The 21586-nt window shown below is 39.3% G+C and overlaps 1 protein-coding gene across 1 annotated transcript in view; it reads right to left on the reverse strand.

Moving 5' to 3' along the window:
- EPS8L1 (EPS8 like 1) overlaps positions 1 to 21586 on the reverse strand; it is a 270983-nt gene that overhangs the window by 60592 nt on the left and 188805 nt on the right. Inside the window, exons 9-10 of the mRNA XM_044059439.1 lie at positions 13590 to 13678; positions 870 to 944 (exon numbers count right to left, since the gene is read on the reverse strand). Of these exons, the coding sequence (XP_043915374.1) occupies positions 870 to 944; positions 13590 to 13678 (164 nt within the window). The remainder of the gene's footprint in view (positions 1 to 869; positions 945 to 13589; positions 13679 to 21586) is intronic.

Raw genomic sequence — 21586 nt, forward strand, 5'->3', positions numbered from 1 at the left:
TTACTTCAGACATTTTGGGTTATATAGCCATATATTTTCTCCAAGTCCACAAAACACATGTAGACAGTAATGAGCATTTTTTTCATATTGTGGGTTTATTATTTCGTTTAATAGCTTTTTAGTAAATGTACATTCTCTTCTAAAATGTTCTTAGCATTTTCTCTTTGGTAGGAAATGTCTTACTACAAATTAAAGAAAATTAATCTGTGAGTCAATTTTCTAATTAAATACGTGTGCGCCGAGCATTCCCACTAGCTGACTAAATGGAATGAGTTATTGAGAGCAAGACAGCTATATGGCAGCAATTAGTGTGAGCCCCAATGCTGTGAAATAACATCAGTGAAAAACACTTTCAGCTGTCAGTGACTTTTCCCTTTTCCCCATCTTGTATGACCATGGCATTAGTATACATTGATTAGGGGTTTGTGAAGCATGACTGAGGGGGAGTACATCTATGCAAAAATAAAAAAAAGCTTTGTTTCTGGATTGCTGAAAGTGACTTTCAGACATAGTTTTTCACTGTTTTGGGATTTGCTCAAATTACCTGCAGCAAATCAAACACTGTCATGATTTTGAAATGGAAGCACAGTAAAAAAAATGTTGCTTGTAGTCAGGAACAGACAGACAGTCCACAGTTAAACTGCAAATTGAAAATAATATGACAAGCAGTCTAAATGATACATTTTCTATAGGCTCCAACCTGAAAATTAGGTAATATGACTACAACTAAAAAAGAAAGAATTTCACTTCAAACAATACTGGGAACAGCTTTCAACATGTGCAGACTTCTCAGTTGTAAAATTAGATACATTTTTCAGAGGGCATTTCACTTCAGAACCAATGACATTCAAACTATAATGTTGGCTTACCTGTTCCAGGGGCCCAAATAAGTAGTGAACCAACTCGGAGGCATTAGGGTTCACAATATTGTTCCTCAGCTTTGCCTGCAAATAAGACAAACAGATCATTTGTACAAGAGGTAATGCAGTTGCTGTAAGTTTCTTTTCTGCTTTCCTTTGGAGTCTTATTTTCTCATAGAAATTCAGTCCTGTTTTTTATTTATTTATTTACTTATTTCTATTTGTTAAGTGGTTGAATGGGCTAATCCTTTCCAGGCCAGTTGTCAGTGTGTTTATTAAAAATAACAGAATTTTAGAGTAAGTTACAACAGAAACATGAAACATTATTAGTTATAACTTAGAAAAAAGATCTACAGCATACATTTTTATACATGGGAGGTTTCGACTTGGTAGTTAACTAGACGAGGCTTAAAATGTAAACATTACAATCCTATACATTTATAGATTTAGCTCTCCTTGCATACAGTTGTTAGCTAGTTTATAGAAATAAAGATGATGATTCCAGCAAGAGTATGCACAGAAAAAAAAACAGGAGCTCTAGAGGTTGCAAAAGAGTTTTGGTGAATGTTAAAAAGGGAGAAATTGAGAAGACAAGACATACAAAGAGTGAGAAAAATTAACCCTGGCATATTTACCATACTTACCATATCTAATTTTAAGTTGCACCAGCTTTTTTTTCAGGCTGGCTACATTTTTTTCTTTTCTTTTCTTTTTTTTTTTTTAATCCTATTATTTTAAAGTGTTTTTTAGTACTGGAAAAATGCTGTCTGAAACTATGCAGTGTTTTGTGTGTGTGTGTGTGTGTGTGTGTGTATGTATGTATGTATGTATGCATGTATGCATGTATGTTTGGGGGGTGGCTACATCATAGAAATTGTGCTACAAACTGGTTAAGAATGTTACACAATCATTTGCTGAGTTGCTTCTAAGCCGCTTAAAGTTTCTAATTCCTAGACATCTTGAGAGAAAAGTGCTGATGGCCACGTGAATTTAGAACTCATCTCTAACAGGACACACTGGTGCAGTTTGGGTGGCTAGATGTTATCCTCAGTTTTTCTTCTTTTTATTTAATCCAGGTTGTCAAACATCTTGCTACCTTTTTCTTTTAAGAAACAAGCAACAATGTCACCTACAAAGACATTACAAGAATGCACTGTAAACATTTAATAAACATCTAACCATTGTGTAATGTGTTTTGTGAAACTGTCATTAAACACAGCAAGTGGTTTATAGATTTCTGGCTTATTAGACATGTTATATGAATGTGTGACAACAGTACAATGAAAAGATAAAAGGAACGTTTCAAGGACTGACATGCACTGGGGGAATAAAAGAGAACAGACATCTATGTAATAGTGTAAAGCAAACATCTGTTTTATTGTGTAGCTATGCAAAAACGTGTGTTATCACAAAAGGACATGAAAGGATTAAGAAATGATCAGAAAATAAGATCAATGTATTTTCAAACCCACAACAAGAGTTTATTTTCTAAATAGTCAAGATTTTCACCAAAAGAAACAGCAACTATACAAATGTTTCACTTAAAATCACTTTGCAGACTTCAGTACTTGTATATAGATTTCTGTAGCAACTGTGGGGCACAAATGACTGCTGCATTTTGGACTAAAATGCACTTCCATACTTAAGGAGGTCTCACCAAGAAGTGTCTTGTCTTTGGAGGGGGGGTATTTCAGGGAACCTAGCTAAATGAAAACAAGATAAATGTGCGTTTGGCTCTGTCATCTGACTCTCACTTTGTAAGATATGAGGATAACTCATCTGAGATGTTACAATTCAAGGTCTATTTGTAAGGATTTCTTCAAGGTTCTGACAATGTTTCACTACCCAAGTATGTGCCATAAAGATCACAATCTGTTATAAATTATATTAGTTTCCTTTTTCTTTTTAAGCTTATCCTGATAATACATACACCACCCATCTGTTTACCTCTTCTGTCTGTCTGTCTATCTATCTGTTTATCAGGATGATAGGATGGTGCTAATCACTACATGGCCCATTTCAGCCATAGTCTAGGTGCCACATTCACAAAAAAAGGTGCAGCATTCATCTGGTGATTATTTTTGGTCTGTCACTATATTAAACAGTTTGTCAACATTACTAGTTTGCACATAATGCACTTTGATACTGATGCATAGTTAAACATTTCTTGAGCAACAGATATTTCTTGAACAACTAAATTAATACAAGAGATTACGAACACAGTACTCTGGCTTCTGAATGTAACATAGAACATTAAGCGGTCTACCATGTTTAATCAGTTGTCTTTCAGCCTAAAAGTGAATAAGTTAAAATAAAACATTTATATACTTGGAAGGTTGCAGTTTCAAGGCAGCAATGCTCTCAAGGTTGTACCACACACAAAAAGAGTTTCCCCCCAATTTCGGGGCAGGCAAGCACACACATAAGTGGTCCCTCTATGTACACAGTCTGAAGTTAAATAAACTTGGAGAAGAGGGGGAAGGTAGAAAACAAAGGTAAAACTCATATTTTCCCTCTTTGCTGCCAGCACATGCAATCATTTCAAGGTGATACTAGTTTTGTGGGTGTGAAGGAGGTTGCATAGGATGAGATCGTACAAGGCTCTGTAGGCTGGGCAGAGGCCTACTCTCAAAAGTCAATAGGACACAGACAAGAGAGAAAGCAGTTTAAGGCAGACATGATAGCTCAGGATAGACATGCTCATGATTGTCTTACTAAGAAAATGCTGTGGTCTATTGAGATGGGTCATATACTTAAATAAGTACATACCAAAGGGGGCATTATACACTCTAACTGGCACGAAAAGAGACTAGAAAGGGCTAATGACTTCTTTGGATCTAGAAGATATGTACCTGTTGATTAGTCTGGCTATATAAAATAATGTATTTATAGCAGTTGTATTATGATTGTCAGAGGATAGTTCATCATTGTCCATGAAAGTGCCCAAGTCTCTAATGACCAAGTTAGTTTTTAGGGGGAGCTACCCTTGTGATTGAACCATGGGGACCTAGCTTTGCCAGAGGATACAGCATTGCATTTCTTGACATTTAATTTGAGGCTGTGGTCTAATCACCACTTGCTAGTGCATGTTAGGTCCTCTTGGAGAATCCAGTGGTAGGTTGAGTTGTTTATAACAGCTCCCAGTTTGCAGTCATCAGCAAGATTTATTAACTACTTCCTTGGTGACAGCCTTCATATCAGAGAAGAAGATACCAAACAGGAGTGGTCCCAATACATATTCCTGGGTATACTGCTAGTAAGTACTCTTTTGACAAGGTGTCAGTGAGTCAGTATGCAATCCAGCATGTAACACAGGGATTTACAATTAGTTTGACTAGTTTATCAATAATGCCATCATGTAATCTGGTATCAAAGACTTTAGTGAAATCTGGGTATGGAGTGTGACGTGATTTGTCTAAGTTTAATGCTTCAGTGACTTCTTCAAAAAAGTCCAATGGATTTAGGAGGCAAGATCTGCCTTTAAATGCCCAAACTAGTTTGAAGGCTGTAGGGCACTAATGACATTTCAGATCTGGCACCTGACAGGCAGTTAACCATCACTTTTTTTTCATCCTGGTCAGTGGAGCATCTTTGTGTCCAATTACGGCATCTCCTATGGCCAGAACATTGCCAGATGTACAAACTTGGTCCTGCCGCCTTAAGGGCTTCTGCATATTAGCTGTGTGACCCCTGTCTGTGTCTGAGTTTAAAGTAATGTCAGAGTGTGCTAAATGCTGATTTACACTTGTTAAGGGTGGTTAGCATGCAGGAGGTAGATTTGAGCATTTAAGGTGAGGCATACATTTAGCAGTTGGAGGTTTTGTAAAGACATTTTAACTGCATCAGCATAAGACACTTTTGTGTTTACAAATGTAGATGTGCAGGTGTGGGTGGGGGTAAGAAAGTGTTAAGCTCACCGCATGCTTCTGTTTGAGAGTGGGATGCCTTCCGTTTAGTTAAGTATGTACAAATCTCACAAGTAGTGTCCTTAGGGTTAAGTAGGAGATCATTTTCAGTGAGCATGAAGCAGTTCATGCACTGTCTTAGGATACCATGTAAGGCTGCCAATAGAAAAAGGATCGGTCAGCTGTCTCTCCATGACGACCCGTGCTGCTGTGTGATGAACATTAATGAGGAACTAAAGAGAATCAAGTGGAATAATACAGGAGAGAAGTTTGTCGGATTGCAGAACTGCCGGACTGTACAGGTAAGAGAAGGATTACAGATATCTGCTCAGGTCAGCTTACCTTGGTACAGCTCCATGCAGCTCAACACAGCCCAATCAAAGGAGTGTAAACAGAACAGATGTGGGTAACTTAGATGAAGGTTCCCTTTCAATATTACAAGGGGGGAATTTACTTGAGTAAATTACCCAGTATGTGAATACAATTACTGTGGTGCTTCCCTTAGTGCAGTCTGTGCACTAAGTATTAAACAAGAAAACAAAAGGACCAATGAAAAACAAATAAAATCTGAAGCCCACGTGTTCTAGCAATTAGTCTAACTCTTACTTAGGTCACTCATTACTTAATCCAAGATGGCCTCTACTCCAGTCCAAACAGATTTACTCAAAGCACAAAATAAAATGCAGAAACAGTATCCGACAATGCAGAAAACAGCTCTAAACAGCTGGATCAGTTAGACAATGTAAGTGCATATATAAAAAGTACATTCCTGAGTTTTTCTCCAGTTTTAAAATTCTGCAGTTACTCAAAAAGTTGAATTCACATAGTGGAGGCCTCAGTAGTCTTATCAGAAAGGCTAGGTTGAGCTGCACACTGCAGTTAAGTATTAATTGCATGGATAACTTAATATTTAATATCTTAAACCATTAAAATACTGACACAAAAGGAACCTATCAAAGTCACAGAAGTCACTAAAAATTATGTTCTGCACATCCCTCGCATCCATCCAACTTAAAATATACTAACTCTAAGACTGCACAATGGTGGTGAAAAAGGCTAGTTCCCTCAAACTACTGTTTCAGTATCTCAGCAAAAACAACTTACTCTGTCTCCAGTTTGAATGAAACATACTCATTCACATTCATTACTGAACAACAGCAATCCTTACAGCATTAAAGAGTTTCATTAGCTTCATTCACCAGTGCCAGCTCACCTGATGAAATAAACACAAAGTTCACTTCAGAGCTACAAACAGAACTTTTCCCTAGAAAAAGGGTGTGTGTGTGTGTGTGTGTGTGTGTGTGTGTGTGTGTGTGTGTGTGTATATATATATATATATATATATATATATATATATATATGTATGTATATATATATATATATATATATATATATATATATATATATATATATATATATCTGTGTGTGTGTGTAGAGAGATATTCCGGTTAACAAAATGAAAAAGCTCCACATCATATTTGACTTATAAAATATTACTCTGTAGTATGCAGAAGATCTGCTGAATGTGAAAAATAATGATAAATATTATTTTTAGAAATGTAAAGCTTAGTTAATAAATTATTTGTACATAGAATTCCAATGAATTCCCTTCAGGTTTGACTTTTACTATTCTTCTTCATGGAGGCTGGATTTTTTTTAGAACAACGTTGATGTAAGGCATTTTACACACATTTAGAGCGCTAAATCTATATTATAGTAGTACAGTGCAATACTGGTGTATTTATGGTTTAGTAGATGGTTCAAAGTTGTGGCCAAAAGAAATGACAGAAAAGTGGTATGTGATGAAAAATGATACTGGCAATGAAGTACGCTATATGCTGTCAGAATCAGACGGGCACTGGTGAACATATTCAACTTAGCTTTCCTCCACTGACTTTTATTGGAGAAATATGTTGGCTTATCAGATCTTTGGCTGCTGTCACAGAGGATTAAGGGACTGTTAATGAGCTGTTTCCTGTGGTCCAGTGTTCCAGGTTTTGAGTCCTTCAGCCACCACTGCCTAACTTTGTGACTCTGAGTAAGTCTCTAAAGCAGAGAGAGCTCCTGGGCTGAGTCTGAGAAGGTGCATGAAGATGAGTTACCAATCAGAAATCAGTCAACCAGTCTGATAGACATAAACGTGCAATGTTACTAATACTGGCGAGATCTTGAAGAAAACAGCAATATAATGAGTTCTAAAATTCTGCCCATTTTCTGACTAAAATATTATTCCATTTCAGCAAGCAACTTAAATGAATATCCAGAATGACCAATGAAACCAGAGCTGGTGGCTACTGGGATATTTTCATGGTGGCTACTGGAATGACTGATTTGACCTTTTAGACTATAACAAGCTCGGCAGCAGACCCAGCTATCACTTTTTGTTTCAAAACTGAGAGGAAAAGGTAGAGCACTTTTGTTGCCTTCCAAAGGGCTACAGTTTCATCAGTTTCACCTGATAATATTTTACCTTCCTTGATGTTTGTGAAATTTAAATGTGAACTGATCACATTTCAAACAGCTGTGTTCACCATAGTGACACACATAAAATCACAGAGATTATGTTCTAACCATATTATGAGCCATCTCCCAAGCAACTCATGCAAAAAGTGTCAGTGTTTAATGCTAAACGTAGAGAGAGACACTGATTTGAAATATTTCAGGGATGTCAGTCAGTAGTGTTATCTGCTGGCTTCAGTAATTATTATCTGCGCTGTACTGTTTCAGCTTTTCTTTCTCTCTTGCATTGCATCAAATACAAAATTCTTCTTGTGTTTCTCATACTGCATATCATATGGAAACACAGCTTCATCTAACTACTGTCACAGGGGTGGGCAAACTTTTTGATTCGTGGGCCACATTGAGTTCTAACATTTGACAAAGGGGCCGGAACAGGAGCAGATAGATGGCATGCTTTGAAAACATCACCTCATTGGGGGAAAAATACACATCTTGGGATATGGAGAAAACATGTGCTTTAATTTCCAATGAAAATGAAGAAAAGCATTACAATAAAATCTCTGACTTCGAAATGAGTCTTTAAACACTGAAAATCAAATAAATGACCATTTTATTTTAAAGCACTGAAAGTTCTGTTATCCTTCAGGATATCACCATCACTCTCCTCCTGACTCTTTTTTTTCAAAAACGGTAGGAGATGCAGATGTACTTGTCCTATTCCTTTTATTCAATTTGTTACCCCGGTGCCAAAAGTCAACAGTGACCAGTGCAAGGATGAAACAGTTGCAGCAAGTCAGTCTGTGAAGCGTTATATTTGATCTGCATGCACTGTTTATTTTAACAACGTGCGTATCACGGAGACACACACATTTTAATGGGAGCAGTGTTGTTGGTCTCCTTTTTTAGCCAGCGCATCAAAGTCTGGAGTTAGTTTTGTTGTGGCGATTCTCAGGATGGATCTGAGGTGTAGGTCTGTTAACTTGGATCTGTGGCTGGCTTTGTTGATGTTCATGATGCTGAAGGTCTGTTCACACGAAGGTAGAGCCGAACAAAGCCAACATCATCTGCGCTTTCGCTTAGATTTGGAAACGTGGCATCATTGAGTGAAGCATAGAAGTCATTTAGTTTCAAAGAGCTGAACTTCTCTTTTAAGGCAGGGTCGGTCTGAAGGTCGATCAGTTCGAGCTGAAGCTCCTCTGGAGCTGTTTCGGGGTCTTGTGACAGAGGAAAGGCCACCAATTGAAGTGACTTGTCAATTTTGTCAAAATCCAAAAACCGACGGCAGAATTCTCCGTGCAGTGCATCCAGTGACTCACTGTATTTCTTTACTTTTGCTCCGGCCTCTTTCAGCGTGGCTAGTCTAGGAAAATGAGTGAATGACTTCAATATCTGCCTGGAGAATAAAGCCAGCTTGGATTTGAAGGCTTTCACGTTTGTGTACATGTCATGCACAAACTGCTCCTTCCCCTGCAGTTTCACGTTGAGCTCATTCAAGTGTGAAAATACGTCCATAGCAAACGCAAAGTCACACATCCAGCTCTTGTTGCTCAGCTCAGGAAATTCATCAGTCTTCCCCTGCCACTCCAAAAACACGCCAATCTCCTCTTTGAGCTCCCACACTCGTTGAAACACTTTGCCCAAACTCAACCAGCGGACACGGGAGTGATAAAGCAGGTCCTGGTGATCCGCATCAGTTTCCTCCAGGAACGCAATGAACTGACGGTGCTGAAGTCCCCGTGCGCGTATTAAGTTGACGAGTTTCACCACAGGATTCACAACATGATTCAGCTGTAACACCGATTTACATAGAGATTCCTGGTGGATGATGCAGTGGAGGAAAATGACATCCTGGTCAGGGTTTTCATCTTTCACTTTATTCTGGATTCTCCTCAGCAGGCCAACGTTTTTTCCCGTTAAATTCGGAGACCCATCTGTGGTGACGTTAACAAGCTTACTCCAGGGAAGCTTCATGTTTTCGATGGCAGCAGACACCCGTTCAAACAAGTCCTCTCCCCGTGTTTGTCCTTTCAGAGACTCCATTGTCAGAAACTCCTCCGTTATTTCAAAAGTTTTGTTGATTCCTCGGATAAAAATGAGGAGCTGAGCAGTGTCTTTGACATCGTTGCTTTCATCCAGTGCTAAAGAATAAAAGTGAATGACTTCGCCTTTTTGTTTAATCTGCTGGTGATATCTTCATCTATTAGTTCCACACGGCGAGTCACTGTCCGCCGTGATAAACTGATTTTCTCAAATTTGCCTTTGGTCTCCGGGCACAAAATACCTGCTGTCTCTACCATACATTCTTTTAAAAACTCGCCCTCAGACAGTGGTTTGCTGGCCTTTGCTATTTTGAATGAAAGCATAAAACTGGCCTTGGTACTTGACTCTTGAATGGCAGTTTGACAGTGAAAAAAACTTTGCTGAGCCTTCAAATTAGCTGCCACCTTCTCAGCAGCAGCTTCCCGTTCTTTTGTTGAGAGCTTGCTAGCATAATTAGCGTGCTTTGTGGCAAAGTGACGGCTAATATTATACTCTTTAAAAACCGCCACAGTTTCTTGGCATATCAGGCAAACAGCAGATGATCGGTGTTCAGTGAAAAAATATTTAGTTGTCCACTCCTTATTGAACACTCGACATTCTCTGTCCAGTTTCCTTTTCTTGGGTCCGCTCATCTTCATAGAGGGGTGGTGGGTCAAAGGGTAAAGTGCAGGGTAAAGTGGAGTAATAGGCCTACGCTTCACCTCAACAAAGCCAATATATCTAGAGTGCGCCATCTAGTGAGGAAACATCAGAATTGCAGGGGAAATAAAACAATAACAAGGTTAATTTATTAAATTTTTTCAAGTTTGGCGGGCAGAATCAAAACGTTTAACGGGCCGCATGTGGCCCCCTGGCCGTAGTTTGCCCATGCCTGGTCCAACACATCATCTGTACTGGTTTTTAACTTCTCAGTCATTATATCACTTATTTGTGAAAGTTATTCCATTACTTTAAAATTTCCATCTATAGGACAGGCCATATATAACTCTGCTGAGATAAAAAAATGAAAAAATATAAAGTAAAAGGGATTTTCATCTTTTATTTGGGGTTTGTTTTGGACATCTGCATCTAATGGAAAATATGCTTGTTTGGCACAAGTTTTATCAAAACTTTCCAGGATAATGTAGTGTGTGTGAAAGAAGACACAATTACTTCCTTTTGTTGCACATAAGACATTCCACACACACAAAGATTTTAATATGCCACCATTTTAGTGGTTCTGCTATGAAACTACGTAACCTGTTATGTTCATGATGGACTTTCTTTACTGATTAACTGCAACTATACAGTTACATTTTTATTAAATAGCTCATTGTTCATACATTTTTGCTACACTGACACTATATATTATATAATATGAAAACTTTCTGCATTACATGTAGTTTAAATAAATGTAACCTAAAACATAAAAGTCCACATGCAAGTGAAGTGAATGGCTGTAAAATATATCACTCTCAGTCTTCAAAGAATTGGTTCCTTGTTCCAAACCATGATAAGAACACCAACACGCACAATTCCAGTAAAAAAGGATTTATTGTATGCTAGCACTGTCAGTAAAAATCCTTTTTTACTGGAATTGTGCGTGTTGGTGTTCTTATCGTGGTTTGGAACAAGGAACCAATTCTTTGAAGACTGAGAGTGATATATTTTACAGCCATTCACTTCACTTGCATGTGGACTTTTATTTTTGACTTTTTATTTCAAGTTGCAGTGAAGTTAATCTGTTTGGTGGTTTGTGTTGGCTGTTTTATTGTAACCTAAAACATCATCATCAGGGGCATAACTAGCAACATAATGGTGTGCAGCGGTAAGACAGTGAATTGTTATTTAATTACTGCCTTTTTGTATGACACAAGATTTAAACTGCTAGTGTGACACACATACATGTAATATACGGGAATTTCAATAGGGGCCATTTTATCTATTCATCTGGATATATACACACACATACACACACACGTACGTACATACACACTTTTTGCATTAGTTGCTGGGGAGATGGCACATATATTTAGAACATGATCTCTGTAGGTACCATACAGTCTGTTGAATGTTTCTCTTCCCCATGTTATTTTTGTCAGATGCCTGAAACTTAGAAGAAGACAGATCGAGTGTATGCAGGTAAGTGTGGGTTCCAGATGGAGGGTGTTGATTGTGCAAGGGTTACAAGTTAAGATCTGAGTAACGGCTATGTAAGAAAATAGGTTTAGTCATTTGTGTATGTGTTGATATGTATGGTATATGTCTAGCCTGTCTTATATATTGGTAGTGTTACAGGAAAGGTCTTTCTAAGGTAAGTTGCAGAGTTCAAACCAAATTATAAATAGATCACACAGACAAACCATTCAGGAAAAACTGCAAGAAAAACCAAGCCAAGCTAGTTTCACAGTGTGATACCTGAAACCTCCTGTAATGGAGGCCTGTGAGATATTTGCAAATGACCCCTTAAGGACATCAATTGTTTCAGCTACATGGGTTCTGAATGTCCATTACTTTTTTACTTCTTAAGTCCTTATGGCTACATTCAGGCTAGAAAAGCCAAACCTTACGAGCTGTCAACACCATACCTCTCAACTTTCCAGATTTTCACTGAATGTCCAAATTTTTGCCTCATATTTTTGGTCATTTTCTCATAAAATTATGGTTTTCTATCAAATCACTAACAAACCATTGAGGACTGAAGTCAGAAAATAATAGTAACCATTTCAGTTTCAGACTTCATATCCTTCAGAAAATTCATGCTAGCTCAAAACCAGTTATTCTATCAACTTCCTAAGTCTGTAACAGCAATATTTAAAAAGTGTCCCCATTTTTGGGCCATTACTTGTGGCTTTGTCGAGATTTCTTGCTCTAAGAAGTTGAGCGGTATGGTGAACATGCATGTTTCAGCCTTTTTATTGATTTCATAAGCAAAGCATAAGTGGATAGTTTGGCTATACTTAGTGGGAGGGTTAGCAGGCATTAGTAAGGTGGTACAGGGGCTGAGATATAGACTGTAGCATCAGACTTTACACGTGCATTCTTTAGTAATGAGTATTGTGCAATTAGTGATGACAGTTTCTTTAAGCTTGAGATACGTTAGTGCAAAGAAGTGCGAATAAAATGCAGGCACATATTATCCTAAAGTTTTGTTCACCAAGTTTATACATTTTAATGTGTTTTTCATTTCATGAAGTACGTCTCCTGCAGTAGTTATCAAAGAAACATGAACCTTCAACCTGAAAGCAGTTTGATGCTTCTGTGCTTTCAGCAGTACATGAGACATGTGAGTTAGCTCTAAAATATTAACCCAAATCCTAAATATCATGAAGAAAGGATTTGTGAGCTCTCTGTAATGGTCATCTAAGCAGTATCATATGTATAGATAGATGAAGGTTACATTTGTTTACATGAATACTGCTTCACCATAAGAATTACCCATCTTCGATCAAAATTAAAAAAAAAAATTGTCTCTGTAATGTAGAGGATGAAACACTAAGTGCAATTCACATGATATGGGATCAACTAGAGTCATGCGTGAGAAGGGATCAACCAGAGAATGTGCAGCGAGCAGCAGACATCAACTCATTCATCCAAGAGGAGGGTGGTAGCAAGGTTCGGTACTGTACTGTACTGACAATCAGCAGAGGTTGGGTGTCATAGTGAACAACCTACACCATTTGGGGTGTGACAGATGCAAACATATCAAGCAGTATATATTACAACCAAAGTTGGGTATACATGCTCACGTGCATACTTTAGAAGTCACTATTGTAGCCATTCCATCAAATGCTGCAGGGTATGGTAGGTTAGGGCATACAAAAAAATACCCCTGTGGCTGCCTGAATGATGTTCCTCCCCATACACTCTTGCCATCTGCTTGTGCTGAGGGGAACAAATGGAAGAAAATGCTGTCATTCCTGCCTTATTTGAAAACAGGAATGAATATGCTGAGAAGGGAAGGTATCAGGAGAAGAAAAAAAATATTTTTTGAAATACATGAGCAGAATGTCATTTTTATTTTACGTATATGAATAGTTTCCCTTTGCATATGTGCAACCTTTAGATTCATACTAGGCTAACAGCCCTTTATGGGCCATTTTAAGCCTAGACAATTACTTAATGTAAATATCAAACCCTGCACCTTGTGTTTGTAAGTTGAACACCTTAACCATTATGCCAACCCCCCAAGAAATCAATTACCATACTTGCACTTGTATGTTGCCACTGAAAAAGGGGTTATGGTGTCAATGGTTCCACTCAGTCACCTAAATACAGATGTTACACTATTCAAGCATAAGTAAACCAACAGAATATATAAACAACTGTCATTCATTGACCTTACCAATAGGCTGAAACAGTATTTAAACTTCTGCAGTACATCAATATACTCCTCTTCTGTTGGTGGCTTTGCTCGTATGGTCAGCAAACCTTCTGTAAATTCAAGAGCAAATAGTGATGTTAGAATAGTTCTATGAGCAGCTAGTTACTTTACATATAATTTAAAATTGTGTAATGAATGTGACTGAACCAGTGAAAGCCAGAGATGGGCATCATCTTTTGGCAAAACTTGGATAAGGAAGAATACTCCTGACAGTTTTCCTTTGTTAACAGACTTTAAGCAAATCTGCAGCATGTGTATACAGTGCATGACCAGCCAGTGTCGCAAAGGGATGTCTGATACTTTGCTTCTGTACCAGAAGGAGAAATCACTTTGCAATACCCCAAAATGTAATGGTTCCATGCAAGCCTGTATCACTGGGTTCTGCTACTGGTGTGGGTGTCAGATGGGCATTTATTGGGGTGGGGGTAATGAGGTATTTACCTGCTGACCTTTTTCTGGCATTTTGCTAGTGCATCTATAGTACAGATCTGGGTCCTGATAGGATGCATTCACCTATGAGGGGAGGGAGATCTGGGTCCTGATAGGATGCATTCACCTATGAGAGGAGGGATGGGCTACCAGCAGACCTGGGTCCTGATAGGATGCATTCCCCTTTGACGGGAGGGCAGGGCTACCAGCAGACATAGGTCCTGATAGGAAGCATTCACCTATGAGGGGAGGGCAGGGCTATCAGCATACCTGAGTCCTGATAGGATGCATTCATCTATAAGCGGAGAGCAGGGCTACCAGCATACCTGAGTCCTGATAGGATGCATTCACCTATGAGGAGAGGACTACCACAAGGGCTATATTACATTTTCAGAAGTGAAGGCCTTCCCTTGATTGTGCCTATTGGTTGACTGTTTGTGAAGATCTGCATTGAGATGCGTTAGGGAGTTAGGATTAAAAAATTGCTATACATTCACATTTTTCATACACTTCTCTTCCACTTACAATAAAATGTATATAAAATGAGATAAATAAATCATGCGTGTTCAATACGGTATTAATAATATGTAGAAAATATAATAAAAAAAATAAAAGTCACACATTTTAATAAAGTGCCTGATGAAAACTGAAATCAGAACCCTCTACAATTGAGGTAACCACTCAGAAAATTACCTGTATTGTTTCTATTCATATCTCACTTTTTCAGTGTTTTAGAGTCACCAATAAGAAATGCTTAGGATGACAGTTGTGTAATACGTGTCTCCATCTGCTTCCAGGAAACTTAATTGTAAAGCATTTGTGACTAATACTTCATAAAGCGCTTACTGTGCTTCAAGGAAAAGAAGTGGACTGGTAAATGCCAGTTCCAGTGTTGCAGGGATACCATTCAGTGGATAAGCCTGAGGATACTTTCAGTTCCTAACAGGTCACATGGTTTCATTAGCTTAACAGCTATAGATACAATGGCTACCTAGAACCCTACTGGAAACATAACAAGACATGAGGAATAGGCTAGCAGAAATGGCTTTTTGCAGCAGCTCAAATGGAAATGAATATTTGTTCTATAATTGCTTGGACTGTCAGAGTCATTTTTTTGAAATAGGTAATCATATTTAAACAAACCATATTACACTGACAAAATACTAGTCTTTATGTTGACTCAAAAAAAAAAAAAGAATATCAAAGTTTTATTCCCTTTCCATTTTGCCTCTATCTACAGCAATGCAGTAAGTTGGGAAGTAGTTTCTCTTTGTGAACTCGGTGGGTTGCCTCACATTGAATGGCTAAACTAACCTCCCGTGCCCTTGAATCACTAAACTAACTTCCCATGCCCTTGAATCACTAAACTAACCTCCCGTGCCCTTGAATCACTAAACTAACCTCCCGTGCCCTTGAATCACTAAACTAACCTCCCGTGCTCTTGAATCAATAAACTAACCTCCTGTGCCATTGAATCACTAAACTAACCTCCCGTGCTCTTGAATCACTAAACTAACCTCCCGTGCCCTTGAATCACTAAACTAACCTCCCGTGCCCTTGAATCACTAAACTAACCTCCCGTGCCCCGACTACATTAATATAAAATATGACATCTGCACATTGCATTAGTGAAGTAGCATTCACTGACTAATGTTAATTAGCAAGTCACAACTTGAAGACAGTGTGTTGGATTCAGAAACAGATTGTGAGTTATACAGCTTGGTTTACATAGTCAACATATACAAGGGGGTTCTGGCAATTCAGTAAGGAGTAGTACAAATGGAATTTTATAACTACGCCTATGCACTAAACAACTAATTCATTCCAGCATGACTGCCTCATATAAATGTAGGCCAGAAATATGTTAAATGGCTAGCTGGAGTGATTCACAAAAATTCTTGGCAGCATGAATCCAAAATGATGTGCAACTGTATCTATGCAATACTTATTGACTGAGGTGACAAGAGACATCAGCACAGTGCTTTTAGTGGTCTGTGCTGCAGTGGTCCATACGTACAGAAGGAATGACACATTTTATTACATGCTGGATATAGAGGCTGGGATTCTGCACAGCTATGGTGCACAAAGTGGAGGGCCACATCACATGGCTGGGGTGAAAATTAATAAGCAAAAGATGCAACTATTAGACTTTTATTTTGAAATGGGCAACAGGTCTCTTCTAGTGTACATTCTTCTACACAATTTCAGGTCTGTTTCTGAATGCCAGTCTGCAGAATGGAAATACAGGCATAACATTTTTTTACTGATTGCAAATGCCACATGCATTCATTTGGTAGGTGGGGATAGACTTCTCATCCTTGCATACCCCTACTCACATACACTAGATATGACATCATGGCACCTTAGGGTTGGTGAAACATCCTCTCTATGTGCAAACACTGGTTTCCCTTTTTAAAAACACAAAGTCATTCAAATTGTATTTAATGAATTGAATTCAGTGACACCAACAGGAAAGTGTGAACGGAGAGTGAAGAGTTTCTTTGGTTCAGAATAATACTGACATGTCTGAAATTTCAAAAAGGTTTGATTTTTGTTCTGCATATTGATCACACTTTTCTCTCAGTTTCTCATGTGAAGTTTTTGTAACTACATGAAATTAACCATAACATTTCCAAAGGGTTTACCAGGACACATAAATCAAAACAAGATCTGAGTAAAAAAGCAAATTCAGAAAAGTTTATTTTGGAATTTGGCTCAAGAAATAAATAATATTACTTGCTTGACTAACTGGCTCATGATAAATGGCAAAACTGAACAAATTGCTGGTGTGAATTAAATAGTATATGACTAATTTCCTAATGGTTCAAGCAAGCAGTAACACCCAGCAGATTGTGGGTTATAGTGGAAATACCCTCCCAAGACCCCTGGAAGGGCATTACTTCCACAATAATACACACCTCAGGTGTTATTGTACTTACATAAAGGACTTTCTGATAAATTGCTTTGTATTTTTTTTTTTTATTACTCACTCTCGTCTCTCTCTCTCTATGGCTCCTCTGTCTAATGTTTCAAACTTGCTGGAGTATATGCAATTGCTGTTGGAGGAAGTGTTTTACATCCAAATTATAAGTTTTGTAAGTATTTAATGTACACACACACACACACTTTAACAACTCATGCTTTTGATGTTATACACATTCAGCATTCACATCACAACCAGCAAATGTTCAGGATTCCAAATATTCAACCTTTTAAATGCAAACCTTATATATATGTGTGTGTGTGTGTGTGTGTGTGTGTGTGTGTGTGTGTGTGTGTGTGTGTGTGTGTGTGTGTGTGTGTGTGTGTGTGTGTGTGTGTATATATATATATATGTGTGTATGTGTATATGTTTATATATATATATATATATATATATATATATATATATATATATATATATATATATATATATATATATATATATATATATATATACACACACAATCCATATATATGAAATGTGTTTTTTGCCCTAGCTACTTGCTGGACAGCAGACTATCTCTTGTTCTATTAGCACATCCATTCCCTATTTCAGGTGAGGGTTTACAGAACAGGATCATCACTGAGGTAGCTATTAGAGTGGTTTGAAGGAGGTTCTTCGTGATTCAATGTTGCAGTCATTTGGGTATCTGCCTGCAGGTAGCCCTCAGCCGGCCTGAATACCAGAGTCTTGGGATTTCTGCATCAGATACTGTCCCTTCTTCCATGACTTCAGGTCATCAGGGGTATTAAACATGCAGCCGATGCCATTGCATCAGTCTTTCTTGCCATCCGGTGCCCGAAGCAGAAGCAGTTCGCAAGTGTCGGTCGGCCGACTCCTGAAATTTTTGTTTTCGAGTTTCAGACCTGAAGTCTTCTAAAAGATAAGTACTCCGTTGGGCATCCTTTTTTCTTGCTCCAACCGATGTCAGAAAAAATTAATAATTGTCTTGCCTGTGGAAAGCAAATACTTCATAGAGATTTTCATTCTTACTGCGTCACCTGTTTAGGCCCTGAACATGATGTCCCTCGCTGTCGGTTTTGTGCCTTGTTCAACGCCCATACTATTCGTCATCGGGCTATTTTTGTAGCGAAATACTTTCGCTCTCGATCTCCGTACTCCGAAATGGCTTCATTAAGCCATCCAACTACCAATCTTCTGAAAAAATGTAAGGATAAAGACAGAGACAGACCGCATAGGTCCAAAACTGCCGACGATGCTACCGTTAAGCTAGTCGCCAGTCCGCCGGTACTCAGTGATGTACTTTCACAGCCCCTGATACTCACTTCTACAGATTTGCAGGCCTCTACTGAGACTCATTTGGAGTCTGGTATGCCGCGAGATGCATCTTCGACTGTGGAACCTGCGGATGTCTCTACCTTGGATGTGTCCGGAGTCGCTGTGCAGGCACCGGCTTCTGAGTGTATTCAGGCCTACTGATTTTCAGATCAAACTGACAGTTTCGTTTCAAGCCAAAAATACTGAATTCCTCACGCCTAAAGCTCGCACTAAGCCTAGGAAACCGACAACCAAAGCACATTCTGAGGCCCACATGCCTCAAAAACAAATGATTAGAATTGCTGAAGACCTTATTACCCTAATTAGGGGAAGCCAGCCTTCCCCATCTGAGACCTAGAACTGATTTTCCTTCGGATTCCTCTGATCAGGATTCTGATATCTCTGTTCCTTCTGACTACCAGGACATACACTAATCTGCCTAAGAAGATGCTGATGCAGAGGATTCCATTCCCTCTACTCCCCTCCAGAATATCTTTCTTTTGGTGAAACCTTGCATACCCTTAGGGAGCATTTCTGCTGGGAAAGCCAGGACTATTCAGTCCAAAAAGAGACTCATGGAATTTTTATACCTGCTTCAGCACAGGCCTCTTGCTATCTCTCCTGTTCTGGAGATTGTAGATGATGTTTTCTTGGAATCCAGCCTTAACCTGGATACTTTGTCTCCAGCTCCCAGGAAACCTGACAGGTACTATAGAGTGCCTGACTCGCACAAATTTCTTTTCAAGAATCCTACTGCAGATCCAGAGACCATTTCCCAAGGACCAAAGGCCATTACAGCTACTACTACCAAAAATCCTACCCCTTCGGACAGGGATTCCAGGGCTTTAGATAGACAGGGTAAGAAGGTATACACCTCTGCTACTCTGGCCATTAGGGCTTTAAATTGCCAGTTTCATATGTTAAAGTATCAGCAGCATATTATGGGGCTAATTAAACAGAAAATTATGTTGATTTCTGACTGGGTAGAACTGAAAGATTTACAAGAGTTAATGCATTCTGCTGACCAAGTTGGTAAACATACTCTGCAGTGTGGTTTTGATGCTTTAGAAGCAACTTGCAGGGCTGCTGTCACTGGGTCTGTACTTAGAAGGCATGCTTGGCTTGAGGAACAAAACTTGCCAGATCAGGTAAAAGCAAAATTACTGGATGCACCCTTAAGCCAAGAGCGCCTATTTAGTAATAAAGCAGAAGTCCTCAAAAGGATGGAGGAAAAAGCTAAATCAATGCAAACTGTTAAAGATTTCTTATAAGTACAGCCAACTAGATTCAGTAGGCATTGGCCTTCAAAGAACTGGTCCTTTCCAGTCCCTTCCAGGCCTTTTCAGTCCAAACCCAGGGGCAGCAGACCACCAAGACTTTAGTCTCAGGTTATGCACAGATCTAAGCAGTGGGGTGCTCCCACAACCAAATCAGGGAGTAGTAAGCCACTCCCCATGGTAAAATGGCACAATGACTTATCCTTAACTCCAAGCCTTGCTCAACTACTTGCACCTTTAGGAGGAAATCTCACCCTGCATGCAAAAAAACGGGGAACTCATTACCCAAGACAAATGGGTTTTAAACATTGTTTCCCTATGATACAGATTCCACTTCCACTCTCTCCCAACCCTAAGTAGATGGCCAGACCTCCCCCCAGACCAGTGGTCGGAGGCCCCAAAACAAGTACTTTCTCTCCTCAGCATAAAGGCTATTCAACCTGTCCCAGCAGAACAAAGGGGACAAGGTTTTTATTCAAGACTGTTCCTGGTTCCCAGAAAAGAAAACACCTGGCATCCTATCCTGGATCTGTCTATTCTCAACACCTTTTTGGTGGTTCCAAAATTCAAAATGCTAACTTTCCAACAGCTGCTTCCTATGCTTGCCAAGGATGCCTGGCTGGCAACCCTAGACTTAAAAGAAGCTTACCTGCACATCCCTATAAAGGAATCTTGCAGGAAATACCTATGCCTCAGGGCAAGCTCTATGCACCATCAGTTCATTGTACTTTCCTTTGGCTTATCTACTGCACCCAGGGTATTCACAAACTGCCTAGCTCCAGCCATTGCATTTTGCAGGCAGAGAAGTATTCAGATTTACCCATATTTGGACGATTTCCTGATTCAGGCGGAAAGTCAGGACTTGCTATTACAACACCTGGAATTTGTAAAGAGACTTCTAGCTTCACTGGGGTACACCATCAACAAAAAGAAATCACACCTAGTACCTTGCCAGCAGATTGTATTCCTGGGAGCAAGCTTGAACACAACTTCCCAGATGGCATTCCTCACTCCAGAAAAACAAATTTATTTGACAACCTACTGGCCACAATAACCCAGCTATCTGCAAGGAAAATACTGCAAGCTCTGGGGTTCATGGCCTCTTGCATTCTGGTAATTCCATATGCAAGACTGCATATGAGGAAACTTCAATGGTATCTAAAAAAGTCTGTGGTGTCAACATTCTCAGGACCTGGAAACAATAATTCCTATCATTCAGTGTCTAAGGGCAGAGTTCCTTTGGTGGGCGGAGGCCTGCAACCACAACAAGGGACTCTCTTTCACTCTACCTCTTGCTGCCCAAACCCTAACAACAGACACATCAGACTATGCATGGGGTGCTCACATGGCAGGGCAGTGCATTCAGGGCAAATTGAACCCAAAGCAGATGCACCTGCATATCAATCAAAAAGAAATGTTAGCTGTACAGAATGCTCTGACAGCCTTCAAAGAGCTTATTCTTCCAGGACAACTATTGGTAAAGACAGACAACACCACAGTTATGTGGTACATAAACAAGCAGGGGGAACCCATTCCTACCCACTCTGCAGGCTAGCCATGGGGTCTGTGGAACACAGCCTTGAGCAACCAAGTGCACCTACAAGCTCAATTCCTGCCAGGCTAATTAAATTCACTGGCAGATGACTTAAGCAGAAATCTCATGGACCTGCACAAATGGAAACTGGAACCCAAAATATTCAAGCTTTTTGGGAACAGATGGGGACACCAGAGGTGGACCTGTTTGCTTCCCCTCAGAACTATCAATTGAATAATACTGCACCAGAACTCCCCACAGTCAAGCTTGAAAAGTGGATGCCCTGTCCTTTACCTGGGAATGCCTCTCAGTCTATGCCTTTCCCTCCTCTGCCTCTCCTCTCGAAGGTTCTAATAAAGATCAAAGAGGACAAGCCAAGGACAATCTTGATTGCACCAGACTGGCCATGCCAGAACTGGTACCCTCTTTTATGCATTCTGACAAGGCTACAACCATG

The sequence above is a fragment of the Protopterus annectens genome, chromosome 17.part0 (assembly GCF_019279795.1).
Source record: "Protopterus annectens isolate FY-2018-M chromosome 17.part0, PAN1.0, whole genome shotgun sequence".
In the NCBI taxonomy this organism is placed as follows: domain Eukaryota; kingdom Metazoa; phylum Chordata; order Ceratodontiformes; family Protopteridae; genus Protopterus; species Protopterus annectens.